Genomic DNA, 19,387 nt, shown 5'->3' with positions numbered 1-19,387 from the left:
ATTAGGAAAAGTGCACAGCGAGGAAGGGGTTTGTGACAACCACGATAGCTTGTAACATTTGACTTGGTTGATGAGCTATTTACTCCCTGTTGAGTAAAACCTCAGCCTTGTTGAGATATGTCTGAACAACTGTAAGGGATTGATTTCCTGCAGAAATTGAAACTCTCAAATACCTGTGCTAAAGGTTTTGAACTGAGATCCTACCTACTCCTGTGAATGTCAAATTCTGCTAATTTGTGCCAGGATCTCCAAGCATCTAACACCTTCCTGTAGTTCTCAGTCCAATATTGAAACCTCTCATCCTGAAGCATATCAGATAGAGAACCCTATAGTATACAATAGTTTGCTGTCTGGACACCAGTGGTTGTATCAACATAAGTTTCCATTACATCGTCTCTCTTTTGTCAGTTCTGTCAGTAGCATTCCCTCCAAGTATCTTCAATGCATTTGCAATCTGCTTAATGAATCCATTCAATTGAGTATCATTGAGGAACTTACAAGCAAATGAGACTCTGTCTTGTACTGCTACATTAGTTTTCTACAAAACTCCATCGTTAAAGCCAAAATTATAACTGGGTTCAAAAAATAGTTGAGAGTGCAACCCCAATGCATTGGTTGTCCTTAAGCCTCTGGGTGCCAGAAGCTGGGACTGGACAACAACATTGATCACTTGATAATTGCCCTGTTCTGTTCATTCTTTCTGAAGCATCTCGCACTAGCTGCTGTCAGCAGACAGGATACTGGGCTAGATGGATCATGGGTCTGACCCAGTATGGCCATTCTTATGATTAAAAAAATTGCCTGTGTTGGAGAATCTTTTATGTTCTCTTTATGGAAACTGTTTCAGGAGATGAGCATATGACCAGTGCAGATGTCTGTAGTTCCCCATCTCTTACAGAGACAAGTGAATTATGAAATTCTAAACTACTTCCCTTTGTTTCCTTATAACCAGAGCTCCAAGTAGTTTACTTTTTTGTAGTGTTTTTATTGAGCGGTACAAATTCCACTGAATGCTACAAACATAAAGAAAGGGAATCCTCAGAACCAGCAGTTTTCTGGGTTTAAAAAGCTTGGGCCACATTAAGATATCTTCTATTTTATTCCCTTTGTTATGGCAATCCCTTTTAAAATAGAAATATTTAAAATTAAAAAAACAGTCCATCACATAATGTACTGGGTTGCTCTAGAGTTGGTCTCTGCACACATTTTTCTGTTAAACAACAAAAAATACAGACTTCATAAACAGAGTGGTCACATTTTAAGCTTCCTGATTTTGCCCATGCTCTATTTGTACTTGTGGACTTGGGGGAGAATGAGCATGAAGACTAAGTTGTGAAACTAAATCAGTTCTTCCTGGAGAAACCATCTCAGGATTGAGACTAGTAATGAGGCAATCAAGGCACCTCAGAAATTCAGTGACCATACAACTGGAGATTGAGGCCAGGTCTATGCTAGGAGTGCTTTGCCTGGCATAGGCAAAATAAGCTATTCTGGACAAAAGTGTAGTTTTTCCAGTATAAGTGTATTTACACTAAGGACTCTTGCCAGCACAGCTATGTCTGTCACAAATCACAGCGTATCAGAGACTGTAGTGTAGAGCTGGCTTAAGCTTTTATACATAAAACTGATAAAGCATGGGACAGGGGACAGGAGAAGAATATATTGGTTTTGCTTTTACTTGGAAGAGGATAGCTTTATGTAAGTTGGAAAATGAGGCCTGTGTTGGGGGCAAACTCTATGCGTGGTGTTAAGGAAAGCCATGTATGAAGGCAGAACTTGACATTTACAGTCTTTAATATATAGCTGAGAATGGGGACATTCACTGAAATGCGCTTTTCCTTTAATTTCAGATAGAAATTAACAACGTCCCAGATATTGTAACTACTGCGAGTGGGATATGTAGGGTTCACAGCTAATTGTGTTGACAGAGTAAGTCAACTAAATAGAGTATAATCCCTATTCTCTGTAATTTTCCAGGTGCTGACAGCAAATGATTTGTCATGTAGTCAGATGTCTTTGACAAAGCATGGCATATGGCCATCATTACAGCAGAACACAAGACATTTGAAAGTTTGAGTTATGAAACTGCTGTCTTGTAACGTTTCTACTCAAAAACTGTTCAGATTTCCAGGGTAGGAGCAACCAAAGTTGGCCATGAGCAGGAGAGGGTCATTCTTAGTCTTGTATAAAATCGTGCTGATGGAGCTTCTGTCAGCGTTAATACGTAGGGGATCCCAGCACATTATATTCCATCTTGATCTAAGTGGTCAGTTTGCAGTCTCTGCCTATGTCTCCTTGTTGAAATTGAGAATAGCTGTGTGTGGTGTATGTGGTCCAGAGAGGTTCATTGTTTGTCTAGATATCTCCTTTTTCTATCGCTTGTCACTCCTGAAGCACAGATCACTAAATGTTCTGCAGATGTGGATGCAGGGACTCCCCAGGTTTAGAATAGGTGTGTAACTTCAACATACTTCCAGAAGAATACGACCAATTCTGAACTAGGGATATTTTGATAAAATTTGTTTTTTTCTTTTGAAGTTCCATTATGCAAAGTGAAACATGACTAATCCCTAGGGGCCAGAGAACAGAACACAAGGTCTTTCCATATAGTATTCTGAGTACAAATTGCTCTGGGAAGAAGGGTTAATGCTATGGGAAGGAATTTGAGAGTCTGGAGTTCTGGATTCTGTTCTTGACTCTGACTTGCATGAATTTAACTCCTCTGATTCAGTTTACCCTTATGTAAAACTGGGATAACATTCGTCTTCCTCACAGTAGAATTGTTTTTTTAAAAGCACTTCTGAGATCCTTGATCAAATTAGTGTGCAATATTAATATACAACAACTGAGGCATAACTGACTTTTTAAAAAAAATTTGAATAGCTGTTGTATTCCAGATCTTTTTAAAGGAGACCTCTCTGCTTAAGATAAAAAAATGCATCCTATGTAGAAGGATTATTATACTGACATAGGAGAGCTTGTATTCATAGCTTCATTTGTAGAAATGCAGAATCGTAGATGCTGGACATGAAGATAATCTATTGGGTTATCTGCCTTGTCTGGTTGCTGCTAGTGAATTGTTCTCTTCACTTTGTTCACTAGTGCTCTTGTTCAGTTAAATTTTAAATGTCCCAAGTGATGGATCTTCCATGACCTTTTTGTAGGGAGCCTATTAGGTAGGTGAATTTTTTTTTCCCACTGTTGTGAGCATTTTTGCAGTCTTTACAGTTGTCTAGAATAATATTTCATCCTGAGAATTATACCTTAGTTTGAGAGAGCGCTCTCTCTCTAAAAATGATGGCGGTGACTTGACTGGGGTCTCAGCAGAGAAGTAAACTCAAAGCAACTCCTGTTAATAAAGAGAAAAACCCTGCCTCTAATTTGTCTTTTCCTCAATTGAACAGAATTTCTTACTCCATCTTGTTATTAGTAAAGTTTCGTATTGGCATAAATCTTTTCTACATCAAAGATGCTTGGTGAAGTCTTTTGTTCTAGCTGTTCTGGCTTTTTCTTGATGGTAAACAGGACTGTGTTTAATGCACACATGGAGTCTGTTAAATCTTGCTTGGACTAGAAAATGAGCCAGCCTTTGATAGTTAGACCTTGGAAAAAGCCAGTTGGTGCACGGCTGTGAAATCTCTGAACCTGTGTGAAATTCCAGGTATTCAGTTCTTCTAAAAAGCAGGCTTCATTTTTATTCCCTGAATTACAATCTACTGTGAAAGTTGATTAGCAGCTGTGTTAGTCTGTATCCGCAAAAAGAACAGGAGTACTTGTGGCACCTTAGAGACTAACAAATTTATTTGAGCATAAGCTTTCGTGGGCTACAACCCACTTCATCAGATGCATAGAATGGAACACACAAGATATTTATACAAAAAGAGAACATGAAAAGGTGGAAGTAGCCATGCCAACTGTAAGAGGCCAATCAATTGAGATGAGCTATCATCAGCAGGAGAAAAAAAACTTTTGAAGTGATAATCAAGATGACTCTTAGAAGGTGTGAGGAATTTAACATGGGGAAATAGATTCAATTAGTGTAATGATCCAACCATTCCCAGTCTCTGTTTAAATTTAAGTTAATTGTATCTAATTTGTATATTAATTCAAGTTCAGCAGTCTCTCTTTGGAGTCTGTTTTTGAAGTTTTTTTGTTCTTTTTATGAACATTCAGAAGTTTTAGTGCAAGTTGGGTTCTTGTCTGTTTAGGAATTTATATGGCCCATGTTGCTGTGGTATCTGTGTCTCACAGACATGAATGAATTTATTGCCCCAACATTCCTGTGAGCTAGAGAAGTGTTGTTATTTCTTACTTTATATATGTGGAACTGAGGTAAATGGAGATTAAGGCCATGTCTACACTACCACTGTTGTCGGCAAAACTTATGTCGCTCAGGGGTATGAAAAAACATCCCCCCCCCCCCCCCCCCCCCCCCCCGAGCAACACAAGTTTGGCTGGCATAAGGAGTAGTGTGCACAGTGCTATGTTGGCGGGAGAACTTCTCCCACCAACATAGCTACTGCCGCTTGTTGCGGGTGGTTTAATTTTGTTGACGGGTGAGCTCTTTCCAGTTAGCATAGAGCAGCTACACAAGCAATCTTACAGCAGTACTGCTGCTGCTAGTGTAGACGTGGCCTAAGTGTCTTTCCAAGGTTACCCAGGAAGTCTGTGGGCTTGCCTTCACTGCAAAGCTAGCTCGAGTTATAACTCAGTGTTAACCCTAGCATGCATGTCATGCACGCTCTCTCTGAATATAGGCTAGGTCAGAGGTTCTCACAAATTTTTTGGTGGCCTCCGAGTGCGGCCAACAACTCTTGCTGGTGGCTGCTCTCACACTTTTTTTTTCTAAAATACTTAATTAGCTTTAGGAAAAACAAATAAATATGTACATATACAGGTCCAGATCATTAATTTATTTATTGCTAGCTAGTAAGTCTGCTGTGAACAGTGATACTTGTAAGTTTGTTAATATCGCTGTTCACAGCAGACTTACTAGTTAGCAATAAATGAATTACAACCATACAAGTATCACTGTTCACAGTAGACTCACTCAGCCCCAGCAAGTCTGGGGACAAATTAAGCCCTGGATGGGAGGTCGGGGTAGGCAGCAGGGGCCAGAGGTGATGGAAATGGGGGACAGAGGGAGACAGTGGGGGGCCAGAGCCCAAAGTCCTGTGGCTGGGGACAGAGCCCGAAGCTGCACGGCCCAGGGCCTGAAGCCCTGCAGCTGGAGCCTGAAGCCCTGCCACCCCAGGGCTGAAGACCAAAGCCTGAGCCCTCCTTCCCCTGGGAAGGTGGGGAGCTCACCATCTGCCGCCTCCTCCAGCATTGTGCCCAACTGTCTATAGAGAGGGGGGCAGGGCCCAACCCCTGCTTGCAGCCCCAGCAGCCAACATCAAGGCGGTGCATCCAGGAACAACAGGGAAGGAGAGGGGCTGCTGCTTCCCTCTCCTCCCCAAGTCACTGCCCAAGAGGCTATGGCCGCAAGAAAAGTCCCCGGTGGCTGCATTTGAGAAACGCTGGGCTACGCTATAGCCAAGTTAGCACAACTTGTCAGCTGCTAACGCAACCATTCTAAGTAGCTCAAGTGTTTCACGGTGTGGCCCCTCTTGCTTCAGCAAGGCTAACTCAAGAGGTGCTAACTCTGCAGTGAAGACACAGCTTATGGCAGCGATGGAAACAGAACCTGTGACCTTGGTTTCGGTTCTCAAATCTTCCACAGGACTGAGTTAATACTCAATCTGGACCTTTCAGAGGGTAGTACTTGCAAATTAGGATCACTTCCACCTGTCTCCACTGAGTTGGAAATCTCCCACAGGATTTCTGAGGGTAGGGAATAACCCCTTGACAGTGTTTGCTCTTTTCCAAAGGAGAGTGTGAGCTGCTGCTGAAAGTCTGGCTGCTGTTTCATCTTGCCTGTTGCTGTGATTTGTTGTGTGCCTTTTTAAAAGGTACTTGAGACACTTTAGAAAAGCCAATTCTTATTGGTTTCAATAGACCGACTAAAGTCTCATGAAGAATTGGTTCTTTTTTTATGGTGGTTGGCATTTGAGAAGCATGAGAAACCAGAATATTAGAAAGTAGAACAAATGTCCTCAGGATGACAATGGGCAAGTTTTAGGTTCCTATTGAATGGCTCTAGAGAAGTTGCATTCCAAAGAATTTTGATTGCCTATTGTGTGGCTTTCTATAATGGAATGGCTGAGCAATGATTTGAATAACAGTGCCCGTATGCAGCACTTGTCAGCCTGTTGAGATCTTCAGCTTTACAAACACTAACTCTGTGACCCCTGTCTGTGAGACAGGTAAGTATAATTCCCATTTTTACAAATGGGAAAATGCACCACACCAAGTGGCTGCTTGTGGTCAAGGAGACCAAGAAGACTAATGTCTTCAAATACTTCCTAATGTCTCAATTATTTTCCATGTCAGAAATGATTTTACTTTCTCCTGATCCTTCTGAGTGACAGAAAAAAATCTGTATCTCTTTCCCTGCTTAATAGGGCTCAGACCATCATGAAGGCTCGTTTGAAAGGGGCCCAGACGGGTCGTAACCTCTTAAAGAAAAAATCTGATGCTCTGACTCTTCGATTCCGACAGATACTAAAGAAAATCATTGAGGTAGGTGAATTCAGTTTCTACCATGTCTGCCTTGCTCTGTTAGGAAATTATCTATGTTCTGTAAACCATGCATTTCCATAATGCTTCCATTGAGATCACGTTCACATCGGTTAGAATTTGGTGCAATTTTGCAGGTAACCTGCAGTCTGGTAAATAACACTGAAGTGGTTTTAGTTTTTCTATCTGAAGAAGCTGTGCAAGGGGCCTAAGGCTCTGTTTAGGAGTTTAAACCCCTCTTCTTCCTTCTCCAGTCAGCCATAAACCCTGCTTCCTTCTGTCCCCAGAGCTCCCTACAGGCTCTCTTGAATTTTAGAAAACTGGCCAGTCCTAAAATCATAGAATATCAGGGTTGGAAGGGACCTCAGGAGGTCATCTAGTCCAACCCCCTGCTCAAAGCAGGACCAATTCCCAACTAAATCATCCCAGCCAGGGCTTTGTCAAGCCTGACCTTAAAAACCTCTAAGGAAGGAGATTCCACCACCTCCTAGGTAACCCATTCCAATGCTTCACCCTCCTAGTGAAAAAGTTTTTCCTAATATCCAACCTAAACCTCCCCAACTGCAACTTGAGACCATTACTCCTTGTTCTGTCATCTGGTACCACTGAGAACAGTCTAGATCCATCCTCTTTGGAGCCCCCTTTCAGGTAGTTGAAAGTAGCTACCAAATCCCCCCTCATTCTTCTCTTCTGCAGACTAAACAATCCCAGTTCCCTCAGCCTCTCCTCATAAGTCATGTGTTCCAGCCCCCTAATCATTTTTGTTGCCCTCTGCTGGACTCTTTCCAATTTTTCCACATCCTTCTTGTAGTGTGGGGCCCAAAACTGGACACAGTACTCCAGATGAGGCCTCACCAATGTCGAATAGAGGGGAATGATCACGTCCCTCGATCTGCTGGCAATGCCTCTACTTATACAGCCCAAAGTGCCGTTTGCCTTCTTGGTAACAAGGGCACACTGTTGACTTGTATCCAGCTTCTCGTCCATTGTAACCCCTAGATCCTTTTCTGCAGAACTGCTGCCTAGCCATTTGGTCCCTAGTTTGTAATAGTGCATGGGATTCTTCTGTCCTAAGTGCAGGACTCTGCACTTGTCCTTGTTGAACCTCATCAGTTCTGATGGTGTTAAGCATAACGAGACTGACTTTAACCTGCTTCCTTCCTTCTGTCTGGTTTGGGGAGGATGCTGTGGACTATCAGTATCAGCTGCATGGTTAAACAAACTAAGTAGGGACAGCATGCTCTATCCAGCTTGATCTTATCCTTTTTCTGTAAAGGCACAGTGTTAATATGGGTTTATGTGCAATCTGCTGCAGTAGGAGCAAACCCAAGATTTAACCATGGTCAGGTGAAATGACAAACATAATCCGTGTTCAGCATCTACTCTTATAAATGAACTGTGTTCAGCATTGCATTAGCTACAATTGCTGCTGACATCCATGATTAGCAATGTTTCCATTTCATGGTGTAGATAAGGCCTCAGAAGTGTTGTATCAGGTTTCCTGCAGACTCAGTAAGGCAGCAGTGCACTGGCTGATACTCAAATTTTTGGCTTCAATAGTTTTTGTAACTGTCTGGGCTAGAAATGCTCAAGTCTTATCTGTGCTGAGAAGTCTTGGAAAAAACAGATTTCCCGGTAGTTCAGCTGAATCACTGTAAGACGTTGTTGGCGCCCTCTTGTGCTGTGCCCATTTTTACGACCATGTTAAATCCTGGGATTCTCAGTTTACAATGATGTGGTGGTCTTACAGGGCCATGCCATAAGCAATCTTGCATTGTGTATCCATCTTAAAGATAAAAAGTCACCTTTATATTTAGTTTTTTGCGCTGCCTCCTTGGTGAGTGTTGGGGAAACTTCCCCACAGTTGGGAAACTTTGGGACACAGGATTCTTCTTCATTTGTCTTTAACTAGGTACAGCAAACAGCTGCCGACCAGTAATGTCCCACCCTGAGGTGACTGCATTTCAGCTGTAGGTTGAGTGATTTTTTGTTAAGTTTTAAAATTGCATCTCTTTTCTCTTTATAGACTAAGATGTTAATGGGTGAGGTGATGAGAGAAGCTGCATTCTCACTTGCTGAGGCAAAATTTACGGCTGGAGACTTCAGGTGAGGACCACTGATTTGTACTGTACTGCTACATGGAGAATCCCCAGCTTTCCTTTCCCAGGAAGAGAGGACAACCAGCAGGCTGTAGGTTCCACTTTTAGGAGAAGAGTGGAAGAAAGGAAAGTTCTGTAATAGATGCTGGGGAAGGGAAAGGCAGCCTCTTGATACATTGGGTACCATCAATCAAGGGTGGGAGCATAAGGTGGGTAAAGGAGAGAAACAGTTTGTGCTGAGGAAATATTCATCACTTTGGAAGTCAAACAAGCACATCAGCTGGTAAAAGCAGCTTTCAGCTAAGTGTGAGTGTAAATCCTCAGTTAAGCCAGTGGTTACTTCTGCAGCTTGGAATTTAAAGTGCAGGGAAATGGGAAAGTAACAGACGGCTGGTCTAGTTTTCCCTTTTGCTCTGTATTGCTGAGTTGTAGAGGTAGATTCTCCTTTTCCATGGTTTCATCACCTCTCAGTAACTCCCAGGGAGATCTACCGTGCTCATGACATGATGTCCTATACTGATGACTGTCTAGGGCAGTAGTCTCCAACCTTTTTACACCCAAAATCACTTTTTGAATTTAAGGAAAACCTAGGATCTACCCTGCCCCACTCACTCCCCCCCGCCCCTTCCTATCCGTCAGAGTGATTAAGCACTGGAATAAATTGCCTAGGGAGGTTGTGGAATCTCCATCATTGGAGATTGTTTAACCTGCTCTTAAAAAACAGCTATCAGGAATGGTCTAGATTATACTTGTCCTGCCATGAGTGCAGGGAACTGGACTAGATGTTCTCTCGAAGTTCCTTCCAGTTCTATGATTCTATGCACAGTCACACAAAATCCAACTTAATGCTGGAACCTTGACCCAGATTTCACATTTTTTTGGGTTCTCGTGTAAATTAGAGCCATAATATTACTAGAATACTTTTGTGTGGTTTTCTGCCAGATAACTGTTTTCTGATTTGAGGTTGGAAAGAGCCTTGGTGGGCCAGGTGTGAATGTGCATTCTAGATACTCAGCCTCTTTACATTTACGAACAGATGCAGTCTCCGCACTTAGTTTCATAGCTCTTTTGTGTTACCTTTTGATTTCTATGTAAAAGCTCGCTTCATTGAACTGTTAGTGTGGGTGAGCTAATCTTCAGAAAACTCGGTGCCAGAGTTGGAGACTTGTTCCATGAATCCTCAAAGCAGTTTGACTTCTGCTTAACCCTTGCACACAATGATGAATTCATGATTTGATTTTACCCAATTAAGGTGCATTTTCTTCTCTTCAGTACCACTGTGATCCAGAACGTGAACAAAGCTCAAGTCAAGATCAGAGCTAAGAAAGACAACGTAGCAGGTGACTATCTCCCCACCTTAGCAAAGTACAAGTATGTCACAGGCCCATTTATGTTTCCTGGAAAATACATTCTGTTTACAAACCATCTGTGTATGTCTCCTCTTCTGCATTTCTCTTCTCCCCTCCTTTTTATTACTAGGGACATTCTCATGTGAAAATAAGAACTTGGTGGACTACAAATTCATTTGGTCTCCATAATTGTTACAATAAGAGATTTGCAGTCAGGGAAATGGGATTAAGTCACTTAGTCCACTTTTGCAGGTGCCAGGTATGGTTTTCCACTGTAGCCTATTCTTCAGAACTTTGTCGAGCCAGCCAGCTCAGGCCAGCTACATCATGTTCTAGTAGATATCTCCTGTGTGGAAGCTTTTTAGTATATGCAGCTCTAACTTTTGTTTGATTTCTTCCTGTTATTCCTAGTTATACAACCTAGACCACATTGAACAGTTCCTTTCAAATACTTGTGCAAATATATTCCCCTCAGACATCACTTAACCCAACTACATACATTATGTAGGATCTTTTGATGTTTCCTCAGATCATTTTCTCAAACCACTTAATTTTTGCTCCTCTTCTCTATGCTTCCTCTAACTTATGAACATATTTTTAGTATCTCATCAGCTGTATGAAGGACTTATCACCAGTTTGTTTTGTAACATGCTTTTGTATACAACCCTTAAAATCTCATTGGCTGTTTTTGCTGCTGTATTCCATTATGGACAGAAGAATGACCATACTGGGTCAGACCAATGGTCCATGTAGCCCAATATCGTGTTTTCTGATGGGGGGCCAGTGCCAGATGCTTTGGAGGGAATGAACAAAACAGAGCAATTTCGAGTGATCCGGTCCCTGTTGTCCAGTCCCAACTTCTGGCATTTGGAGATTGAGGGACACCCAGAAGATGGGATTGTGTCCCCGACTATCTTAGCCATTGGTGGACCTATTAGCTATCTTCCATGAACTTCTCTAATTCTTTTTTGAACCAGTTTATTAATTTTGGCCTTCACAACATCCCATGGCAATGAGTTCCATGGGTTAACTGTGCAGTGTGAAGAAATAAACCTGCTGCCTATTAATTTCATTGAAGGACCCCTAGTTCTTGTGTTATGTGAAGGAGTAAATAACACTTGCCTCTTCACAAACTTGTATTTTATCCCTCTTAAATCTCTTTACGCATCACTGCTTCCAAATGTCTCAGAATATCCTCAGTTATACTGTGTGTGCATGTTCACCACTTCACAATAATCGGCTGCACCCCAAATGCAGGATTCTGCCTTCAGAAAGGGAAGAAGGATCTATAAATCCAGTCCCTCACCTTGCCTAAATGAAGTGAGAGTACATAAACTGCTGTGTGGTCAACTTTTGACTATCAGACAATGCATAACTATTGGGGCGGGTGTGTGTGTGTGTCCTGGACTCTAAAGATACATGGTTATGCCAGAAAATTCCATGCAAAGTGCTAACACAGTACATTATTTACACTGCAAAATTGCCACTCAGAATGCTCAGCACATACCTTAAAACATGGTTCACTTTTTATCAACATAATCAAATAATATCAAACTGAATCTACATACCTGAATTTCTAATGCAACTTCTGAGATTTGTGTTTTTAAGACACATTCTACAGTGATGTACTATGGACTCTGCTGATCATAATCTCACTGTTTGTGTTCACCCGTTGTTTCATTTGTACTTATATTGTCAGCTCTGTGGGTCAGAAATCATTTTATGTTTGTGTGGTGCCTAGCACAATGTGGTGTCTGGGGCCTCTGGAGGCTACTGTAAGACAAATAATAAATCCTACTACAAGTCCAAATTCTTAAATTTAAATGCTTGTCTTTAGAACTACTAGACTGATTTTCTTCAAACAACTATATTCTGGGTCTCAATGAGATCGAAAAATACAAGTTTGCAATTTCTATTTTCAGTCATTTGAGTTATCTTTGCTCGCAATTTCTGACTAGATGATCAAGAAGAAAATTGTAGCTTTTCATATGCAAGTGTCTAAGCCAAGTTGGTTCAAACTTTTTTTTTTTTTTTAATTGACTTCTAGCTGAGGGAGCATGGAGAGCTCCAGCTCCTAAAGAATTTAATGTTAGGAGCAATTATGGGAGAAGGAAGAGGCTACAATTTAAGTTGAAATAACATTAGCTATATCGTGTTCTGCTTTTGTAAAAAAAATAATACTGTAGTCTGAGAACCAAATAAAACATTCAGTGATTCTTACACAAACTCTTGTGTGTCTTTAACAGGTGTAACCTTACCAGTGTTTGAGCATTACCAAGAAGGAGGGGATAGTAAGTACAAAATGAATGTTTTATGTCTTCGGGTGCTTGTGAAAAATACCTGGGTGTCCTGGAAACCCTTTATCAGTGAAACCCTGAGAGCACAGGAACTGATAATTCAAGCTTTCTCCATGTTGCTCTGCCAACGCTGACCTGCAGGGGTTGCCTTTGGTGCCAGAGGGGAGTGTAGCTTTGGTCATCGCTAAATCTTTGGTCTGTATACTGAAATTTCTAATAGGTGTCTGCGCATCAGGAGCAACCTCCTATCTGCAAGCGAGTAGGTGGGATTAGCAGACTTTATAGACCACTGCACAGCCATCCAACAGTAATGATGGTCAGTAACTACTAATATTTTCTAGATTAGAACTGCTGACAGAGGTGAAGGATTCAGCATTCCATTAGCAGTCCCATAAGCATCCCTGTACTTGTGGTGCTCTGGCAATTTTGTTGAGAGGCTTCATTTTTGCTAATGCCACTTCTGTTTGATGGGTTATTTCAGGTTATGAGTTGACTGGCTTAGCTAGAGGTGGGGAGCAGCTGGCAAAACTGAAGAGGAACTATGCCAAAGCAGTGGAGCTGCTTGTAGAACTGGCCTCGCTCCAGGTAGGTGGGAGTAGAAGATGAGCTAAAGGGGTTCTGGTTTCTCTTATTGTTCGATGGACAGTCTTTGTGGCTAAGGGATGTAGTAACCCCTTGATCTCTGAGCTGTGTGTGTGGAGACCAAAGGGCTGCAGTTTTCCCACTATACTGCACTTCTTTTTCAGTCTGTCCTATCTCATCGGGGTCTTGAGCTTCTTTCCTTTTTCTACCCTACCTCTCCAACACCTGCAGCTGTTGCAATCAGTGTCTGTGTCTGTGCCTGCCAGCATGTTAATCTCTCCCGTGGATCCACTTGGTCTCCTGCAGCCTCTCCTGAAAATGTGTGAGAGAGACTGAATGGCTGCTTTAGCTATTCACAAGTATAGCTCTGCAGGGGCCTTTTTGTGGCCAGTTTTCTCACTGTTATTTTGAACTCTTAAGATGCCTGGCTAGTAAATGCCCCCTTTGGGTTACTGACGTGTGTAACACTAAGTTAGTTACAGCAAATATTTAGTCACAGCATACAAACCTGATGTCCATGAGAATGTACCTGTTTGCACAAAAGCAGGGCAGAATTTAGCCTTTAAAGCAAGCATGCTTGGCTCCCTGAAGCCATCTACGCTTGTTGGATGGTAAAAATACTGACTCATTTGGTTTTGTGTTATTTAATCTCACTTTGTCATAGACTTCATTTGTTACGCTGGATGAAGCTATTAAGATAACGAACCGGCGTGTGAATGCTATTGAACATGGTGAGTGAGTTGGAGCCTTTCCTCTTTAAGACACTTAACTGATTTTGAGCCTCCTTAGGAGATGAAGAGCAGCGTAGAGTCCTGGCAACTGTCACTCTTCATTGGTCTGCTTTGCTGTTCTGGGGATTTCTGCCATGATCAAGAGTTGCTATAACAATATTACGTAGGTGGAGAATAAACCAGGAGCTATACTGTAAATAAAAATGCCAGTGTGGATTAGACAGGTTGCAAGTCTTGCAAGGACTAGATGAGAGGGAGCTGTACTGTAGTCCATAGAGCGTTTGCTGGTGCTCCATGGATACCTGTCTAGCCACGCGATCCTGACTCTCCCTCTTGTTTTCAGACATTGCATTGAGATGTACGAATATTACCTTTGTCATTTTTTCCATATAAGCGATTGCTTTTATTGTCATAGGGATGTTAAGAGATTTTGAATGGGGTGGGAATGGGAGGTGGTCAGTCATAGATCCTAGTGAGATCCCTTTCGTGGCCCCCCCCATTGAGACTTCAGTGAGTGGAATCCAAGCATTTGTGCTTTGGATCTCTTGGGGTGTGTTAAGCTTCTGGACCTTGAACAGATCCTGGGGTCCTTGGGCACATATCTTATGTTTAGCATCCCCCTTCTGAGTGTTGGAACCCGTTGTCCAACTGTCTTGCCCTGCTGGGCACAGCGCTGACCCTTCAGACTCACCAGTACTCAAACAGCCCCCCCCTCCCAGAACTCCACCCAACAGGTGTGAAGCTTCTGGTTTACAGTTTAACTCTCTCTCCAGGGTACGCAGTAGTTGTGAAGCAGTCAACACTCCCTCACTTTGTTCAGTCTGTCAACTTTAAGCTCTTTATATTTAATCATGTAAAGAACAGGACAGCACAAATCACACAAAACAATAAAACCTTCTTAAACAATGTCCTCACTAGCTCACCCTTCCCTTGGGAGATCTGTGTTCCATCTGTCAGCAGGCAGAGTCTTTCACCCCCTTGCCTAGCCTGCCCCTGCAGCCCTTCATGTTACTCTGGTGCAAAATGGCTCTCTTAACATCCCCCCTCTGAGATACCCTTCACAGACTCCTGCTGGGATCACCTGTTTCCTTTGTTCTGCCTCTTGGTGATTATTTTATTACTGCCAACTGCTTTTCAAACAAGAAGGGTCCTTGCCTGGTCCTCCGTGTTGAGCTGTCAGGCTCTGCATAGCTCAAGTAGTTGGTTTTTCATCAGCTGTTCAAAATTCATCCCCTCTTCTCCCCCCCCCCCCCCTCTGTCTCTCTTTACTATTCCTTTCCTGAAAAACCTGAGACTTTTCTCCCTGCTTTTCCCTTCTACAGTATTTGCCTTCACTGTTGTGGCACTTATAGCAATTCACACTGTCACCAGATACGTCAGTCAGCACAATTGTCTCATGGACTTTTTCCCTCCCATTACCAACTACTTTACCACCATGCTCTGAGGAATTTTGAGAATTCCTTATGCAGGAAAGAAAAGACTATGGAGTTATGATTGGGCTACAACTATCATTAAAGTAATTTTAATGACTTGCTTTGTCTCCACTTCCTTCTGGTAAATATCTGATGTACAGGGTAATGAGTACTGTAGAAAAGCTTTAGGTAGATTGTGCTTCTCCTAGGAAAGTCATGTCTTCAAACACAATTTCATATCTTCCATGCCAGTGCATAACTCCTATCTCTCATTTGCCTTTGGTGTCATCCCTGGCCCCGAACTCCTTGTCCTTCCTGTTCCTGATGGTGGCAAATCTGTCTTTTGTCATTCTGCTGTGTTGCCAGTATATAACCCTGCTGCAGGTCCCTCTACTAAGCCATCCAGTTTTAACCTCCTGCCACTTAGATTATTTCAAAGACCTCCTCAAGACCCAGCTCTTCAGACTTTTTGCCTTTTCAGATACACAAAGAAGCATGACGTTGAACTCCATCCTCAACTCCTTTGCTGCACTGCTTACTTCAGGATTCAATTCTAAATTGTCCCCCTTGTTAAGCAATGCAGCTTTCCATGGACTTGCTCCATCAAATTTAGAGGTCATGTCTTTTCTTCCCCTCACTACTCACTCACTTAGCAGTGGCCTCCTCCCTGATCTTCCAAACAAGCTCGACACTGTTTGTTTGTGAGAGCCTTCTCCTTTGCAGATCCCATTGTTGGCAGTAGTCTTTCAGAATTGACTAGCTCTCATGTCAAAGCTGTGCTGAAAATGTCGTCTCCTGCTCTTGTCCTTATGACTGAATTTAATTTGCCATACCATGCTGCTGCACCACATACTGTCTGACGTATCTGTCGGCATACAATTTGTATGAAAGATATTGCACAACACTTAAATTTATAGCACCCTTCAGCCAGAAAGGAGTCCAAAGCATTTTATAAACTAGGGATCTTATCATGCACAACTTAAACATGGCACTCCAAAGTTTAACTTTGCGCAATAGTGCTATGCAACCATTCAGGATAGGAAGTAGTGGGTAGAAAAGTCACATCCAACAAACTGGTGAAAGAACCTGTGGTAGAAGAACATATGGCAGAAAAATAGTTTCTAAAATTGAAATTTGGCCAATACGCTGGGGTTAAGACCTTCATTGTTATGGAAATGGCCTGGGACTTTGACCTCCAAGAGTTCAGGACGTTAGTGGTCAAAAATCTTGTTACACCTTATCCAAGAGAGAACACCTATGGCAGCACAGTACTCCACTCTCAGGGATATTGGTTCCGTACCTACAGAACTGGGATGGTCTTGCAGGTCTCCCATGTGAAGGCTGACACCAGGCCTGGCCTTTTTCAGCCTCATCTGAGGAGATCACAGTATAAGATTGTATGGATGTAGAAAGAAAGCAAATCATTGTCTCATTATTGTAGGACAAGGACGTGAAACTGTGGAATGAAAAGTTTGTTGGACATGGGGGGGAAAAAGTTGTCCACAAAAAAATAAACTTACTGATTTCACTACTTAGTTCTCCCCATTCAACCTCCATTGGAAGCCAGTGCAAGCTGGTTCCGTTGAATTATTGGTGCAGGTTATGAAATGCTGAGCCCTGGTAAAGAAAAGTGTGTTGTGGGTTACTCGCTCTTAATGAAACACTGCAGTTCTTTGTCAAAATAAGGGAGGCATTTAAACTCTGACAGTCAGATCACTGGGCTGACTTTGAATGTATGTGATCTCTCCTCACTGTACAGGCTGTTTGTGCATGATTAATATGGTAGTGATTATTTGTATGTCTTAGTGATTATTCCCAGGATTGAGCGCACACTGTCCTACATCATCACGGAGCTGGATGAGAGAGAGCGAGAGGAGTTCTACAGGTAAGGGATGTGAATGGAGGAGGTTGTGTTGGCCCCCTCCCTTTCTTCTCACAAATTGACTCTTTTGAGACACAGAAATAGTGATGGGGTAGAGGAGGAGAACTGTGCAGTAGGCTAAACTATTGATGTTCTGCTTTTAGAAACTATCCAGTGCTGTCCAAGCACAGGTTCACAGCCACTTCCCTCATAGAGGGGAGTAAACCTCAGCCACTATGCTGTGCGGTCCTTGACATCCTGTGCAGAGGCCTTTGGAGGGAATGGTGGAGCACTGTAGTGTATGCTGAATGTCCTACTTTAAGTACCTGTTCTGTAGATCTAGTTCCCCTCTCCTCTCAGATGCCATGGGAGTTTGTTGCTCTCTGCCACCCTCCCTAGCTGGTGTGGCTGCTCCTGTGTATGCTGTTTCCAGAGCCTTGACAAGAGAACTGATGGAGCCCCTAAAATCAAACCTTAAGCAAAATGGGGCTTTCCTTGCTTCCAGCTGACAGAAACAGAGCAGGTGTGGGTGTGATTCTTTCAAAAAGATAGTCTGGTGAAAACTTTAAAAAACACTTCCTAACGTTTTCCCTTGAGAGTAATTGCTGTAGGTGCCCCAAGGATGTGATGCAATCACAATGGGGGGTGGGGGAGAAATGGCCTGTGCAATTGTGAATGGGGGAGTGGAGGTTGATCCGCACTCTGATCTTGTGCTATTAGATGTGTTCACCACACAAGTGTGAAAACCCTCTTGTTTAAGGGACCAAGATGCAAACTAGAAAAATACTGATGTATGATTCTGCACACTTTCAAGGGTTGTGGTGAGAGAATCTTGGGAAGGTCAAGTTTAAGGTGGGAGGACATTAATACCAGGTTAAAGGAGGTACGGCTAAACATGAACATCTGGCTTATCCATCTATTGTACTAATTTCTATTTACTTTTATTATTTAGCATTAAGCTTTCTCAAATAACGAACTTCTAAAAAGGCTCTACCTGTCTCATGCTTGCTCTTTCTGGATTTCTGTTCCTTTGCACCTTTATTCTTTCCTTGTGCTAACTTGTTCTCCCATGAATCCCAACAGGTGTCATGGATAGATTTTTCTCCAGTCACTGTGGGAGGGTTCAGAGGTTCTCCAAGCCACATCCCAATCAGTCCACTCTTTCGGTGGCAGAGGGATGGCCTTGTTAAGCTGAATCTGTAATTGTGGGTGTAGTCCTGGGCTTTGTGCCATGGGAAGGAAATTGCCTGTTAGAGGCAGGTGACCTGGTGCCAAGAAGCTGTAGTTTGAGGAAAGGTTAAAAGAACCTGGTCTCTTTCTTGCTGGGGGGGCGGCTTTTTTTTTTTTTTTTGGTAAGAGGTTTTAAGGTTGTGATTGTGGCTTAAAAAATTGGAGGGTAGCTGAAGCCAGTTGCTCAGTTCAGAGCTAAGGTTCAAGCTAAGAATAGGAAAGTAAGGAGTAAACTGTATGCAGGTTGAACTAGTTCACTCCAGAGTAACATACCTATAGAATGCCAAGTGTATACAGGTCAGGTGCCTCTTTTGCTGGAGTAGGAATTGAGGGATCTTCAGACAGATTTTTTTTTTTTAACAGTTCAGCATATGGGGCCCAGAGATCATCTTGCTGTACCTACATAACCTAACATACAAATGTATTGCATCAGCTGCCTTTCCCAGAGGACTTATGGAAAAGCCTAACTGTTGGAACACATCTTACAAAGAGGTACCATCAATGCAGACATTAAATATCACCCCAATTCTCTCACTGCAGGTTAAAGAAGATCCAGGAGAAGAAAAAAATATTGAAAGAAAAAAATGAGATAGAGCGGGCCTTACGGAAAGCTGCTGGGGCGGAACATGAACCTGCCAATCTCCTAGCAGAAGAGAAGGATGAAGACCTCCTCTTCGAGTAGCTCTGTTGGAGAGGGAGACCTAGATGGCAGTGTGTTAACTGATGTAATTCTGGACACTTGTGGCTCTTCATTTGGTGTATTAGCCTGTGAGCTCCATTGGTTGTGGTTTTTCCCAAGATGAGAACTCTGGGGGCTTTTTTTGGTGGGGTGTGGAAGCAGAAAAAGGAGACTAGCAAGAGTCTGGTCTCTTTGGCAGTAGCAAGACTGTCTCCCTTACACCAATCTACTACCATCTGTTTGGCTACTGAATCTGTACTGCTGTTTAAGGATGTATTTATAGCAATCATACCCTCCTTGTAAGGGAGGGGGAAAAAAAACCTATGTGCATGTTAACACCTGAAAGTAGGTGTTGCTACAATTAACTTGCAAACTATTAATGATAGAAAAGCTAGATTGTTCAGGCTAACCTTGTTGCAGAAATCCACACACTTATTACCACTTGCCTGGAAGACATCTTCCATTTTGTGTAACTGTGGGAGAAAATTAATGTCTGTGCTGTATGATAGTAAAATCATTTTAAATGTTA

At 42.5% G+C, this 19,387-nt stretch overlaps 1 protein-coding gene across 1 annotated transcript in view; it reads left to right on the top strand.

Annotated features, from left to right (window-relative positions):
• ATP6V1D (ATPase H+ transporting V1 subunit D) overlaps positions 1–19,387 on the top strand; it is a 20,578-nt gene extending 1,191 nt beyond the window's left edge. Inside the window, exons 2-9 of the mRNA XM_008172804.4 lie at positions 6,504–6,621; positions 8,645–8,724; positions 9,990–10,057; positions 12,313–12,357; positions 12,845–12,948; positions 13,610–13,676; positions 16,895–16,973; positions 18,720–19,387. Coding sequence (XP_008171026.1) covers positions 6,504–6,621; positions 8,645–8,724; positions 9,990–10,057; positions 12,313–12,357; positions 12,845–12,948; positions 13,610–13,676; positions 16,895–16,973; positions 18,720–18,861 — 703 coding nt within the window. The 3' untranslated portion in view covers positions 18,862–19,387. The remainder of the gene's footprint in view (positions 1–6,503; positions 6,622–8,644; positions 8,725–9,989; positions 10,058–12,312; positions 12,358–12,844; positions 12,949–13,609; positions 13,677–16,894; positions 16,974–18,719) is intronic.

This window comes from Chrysemys picta, chromosome 4 (assembly GCF_011386835.1).
Source record: "Chrysemys picta bellii isolate R12L10 chromosome 4, ASM1138683v2, whole genome shotgun sequence".
Taxonomy (NCBI): Eukaryota; Metazoa; Chordata; order Testudines; family Emydidae; genus Chrysemys; species Chrysemys picta.
The sequence above is the reverse complement of the archived record's forward strand: the minus strand, read 5'-3'. Positions and strand labels throughout refer to the sequence as shown.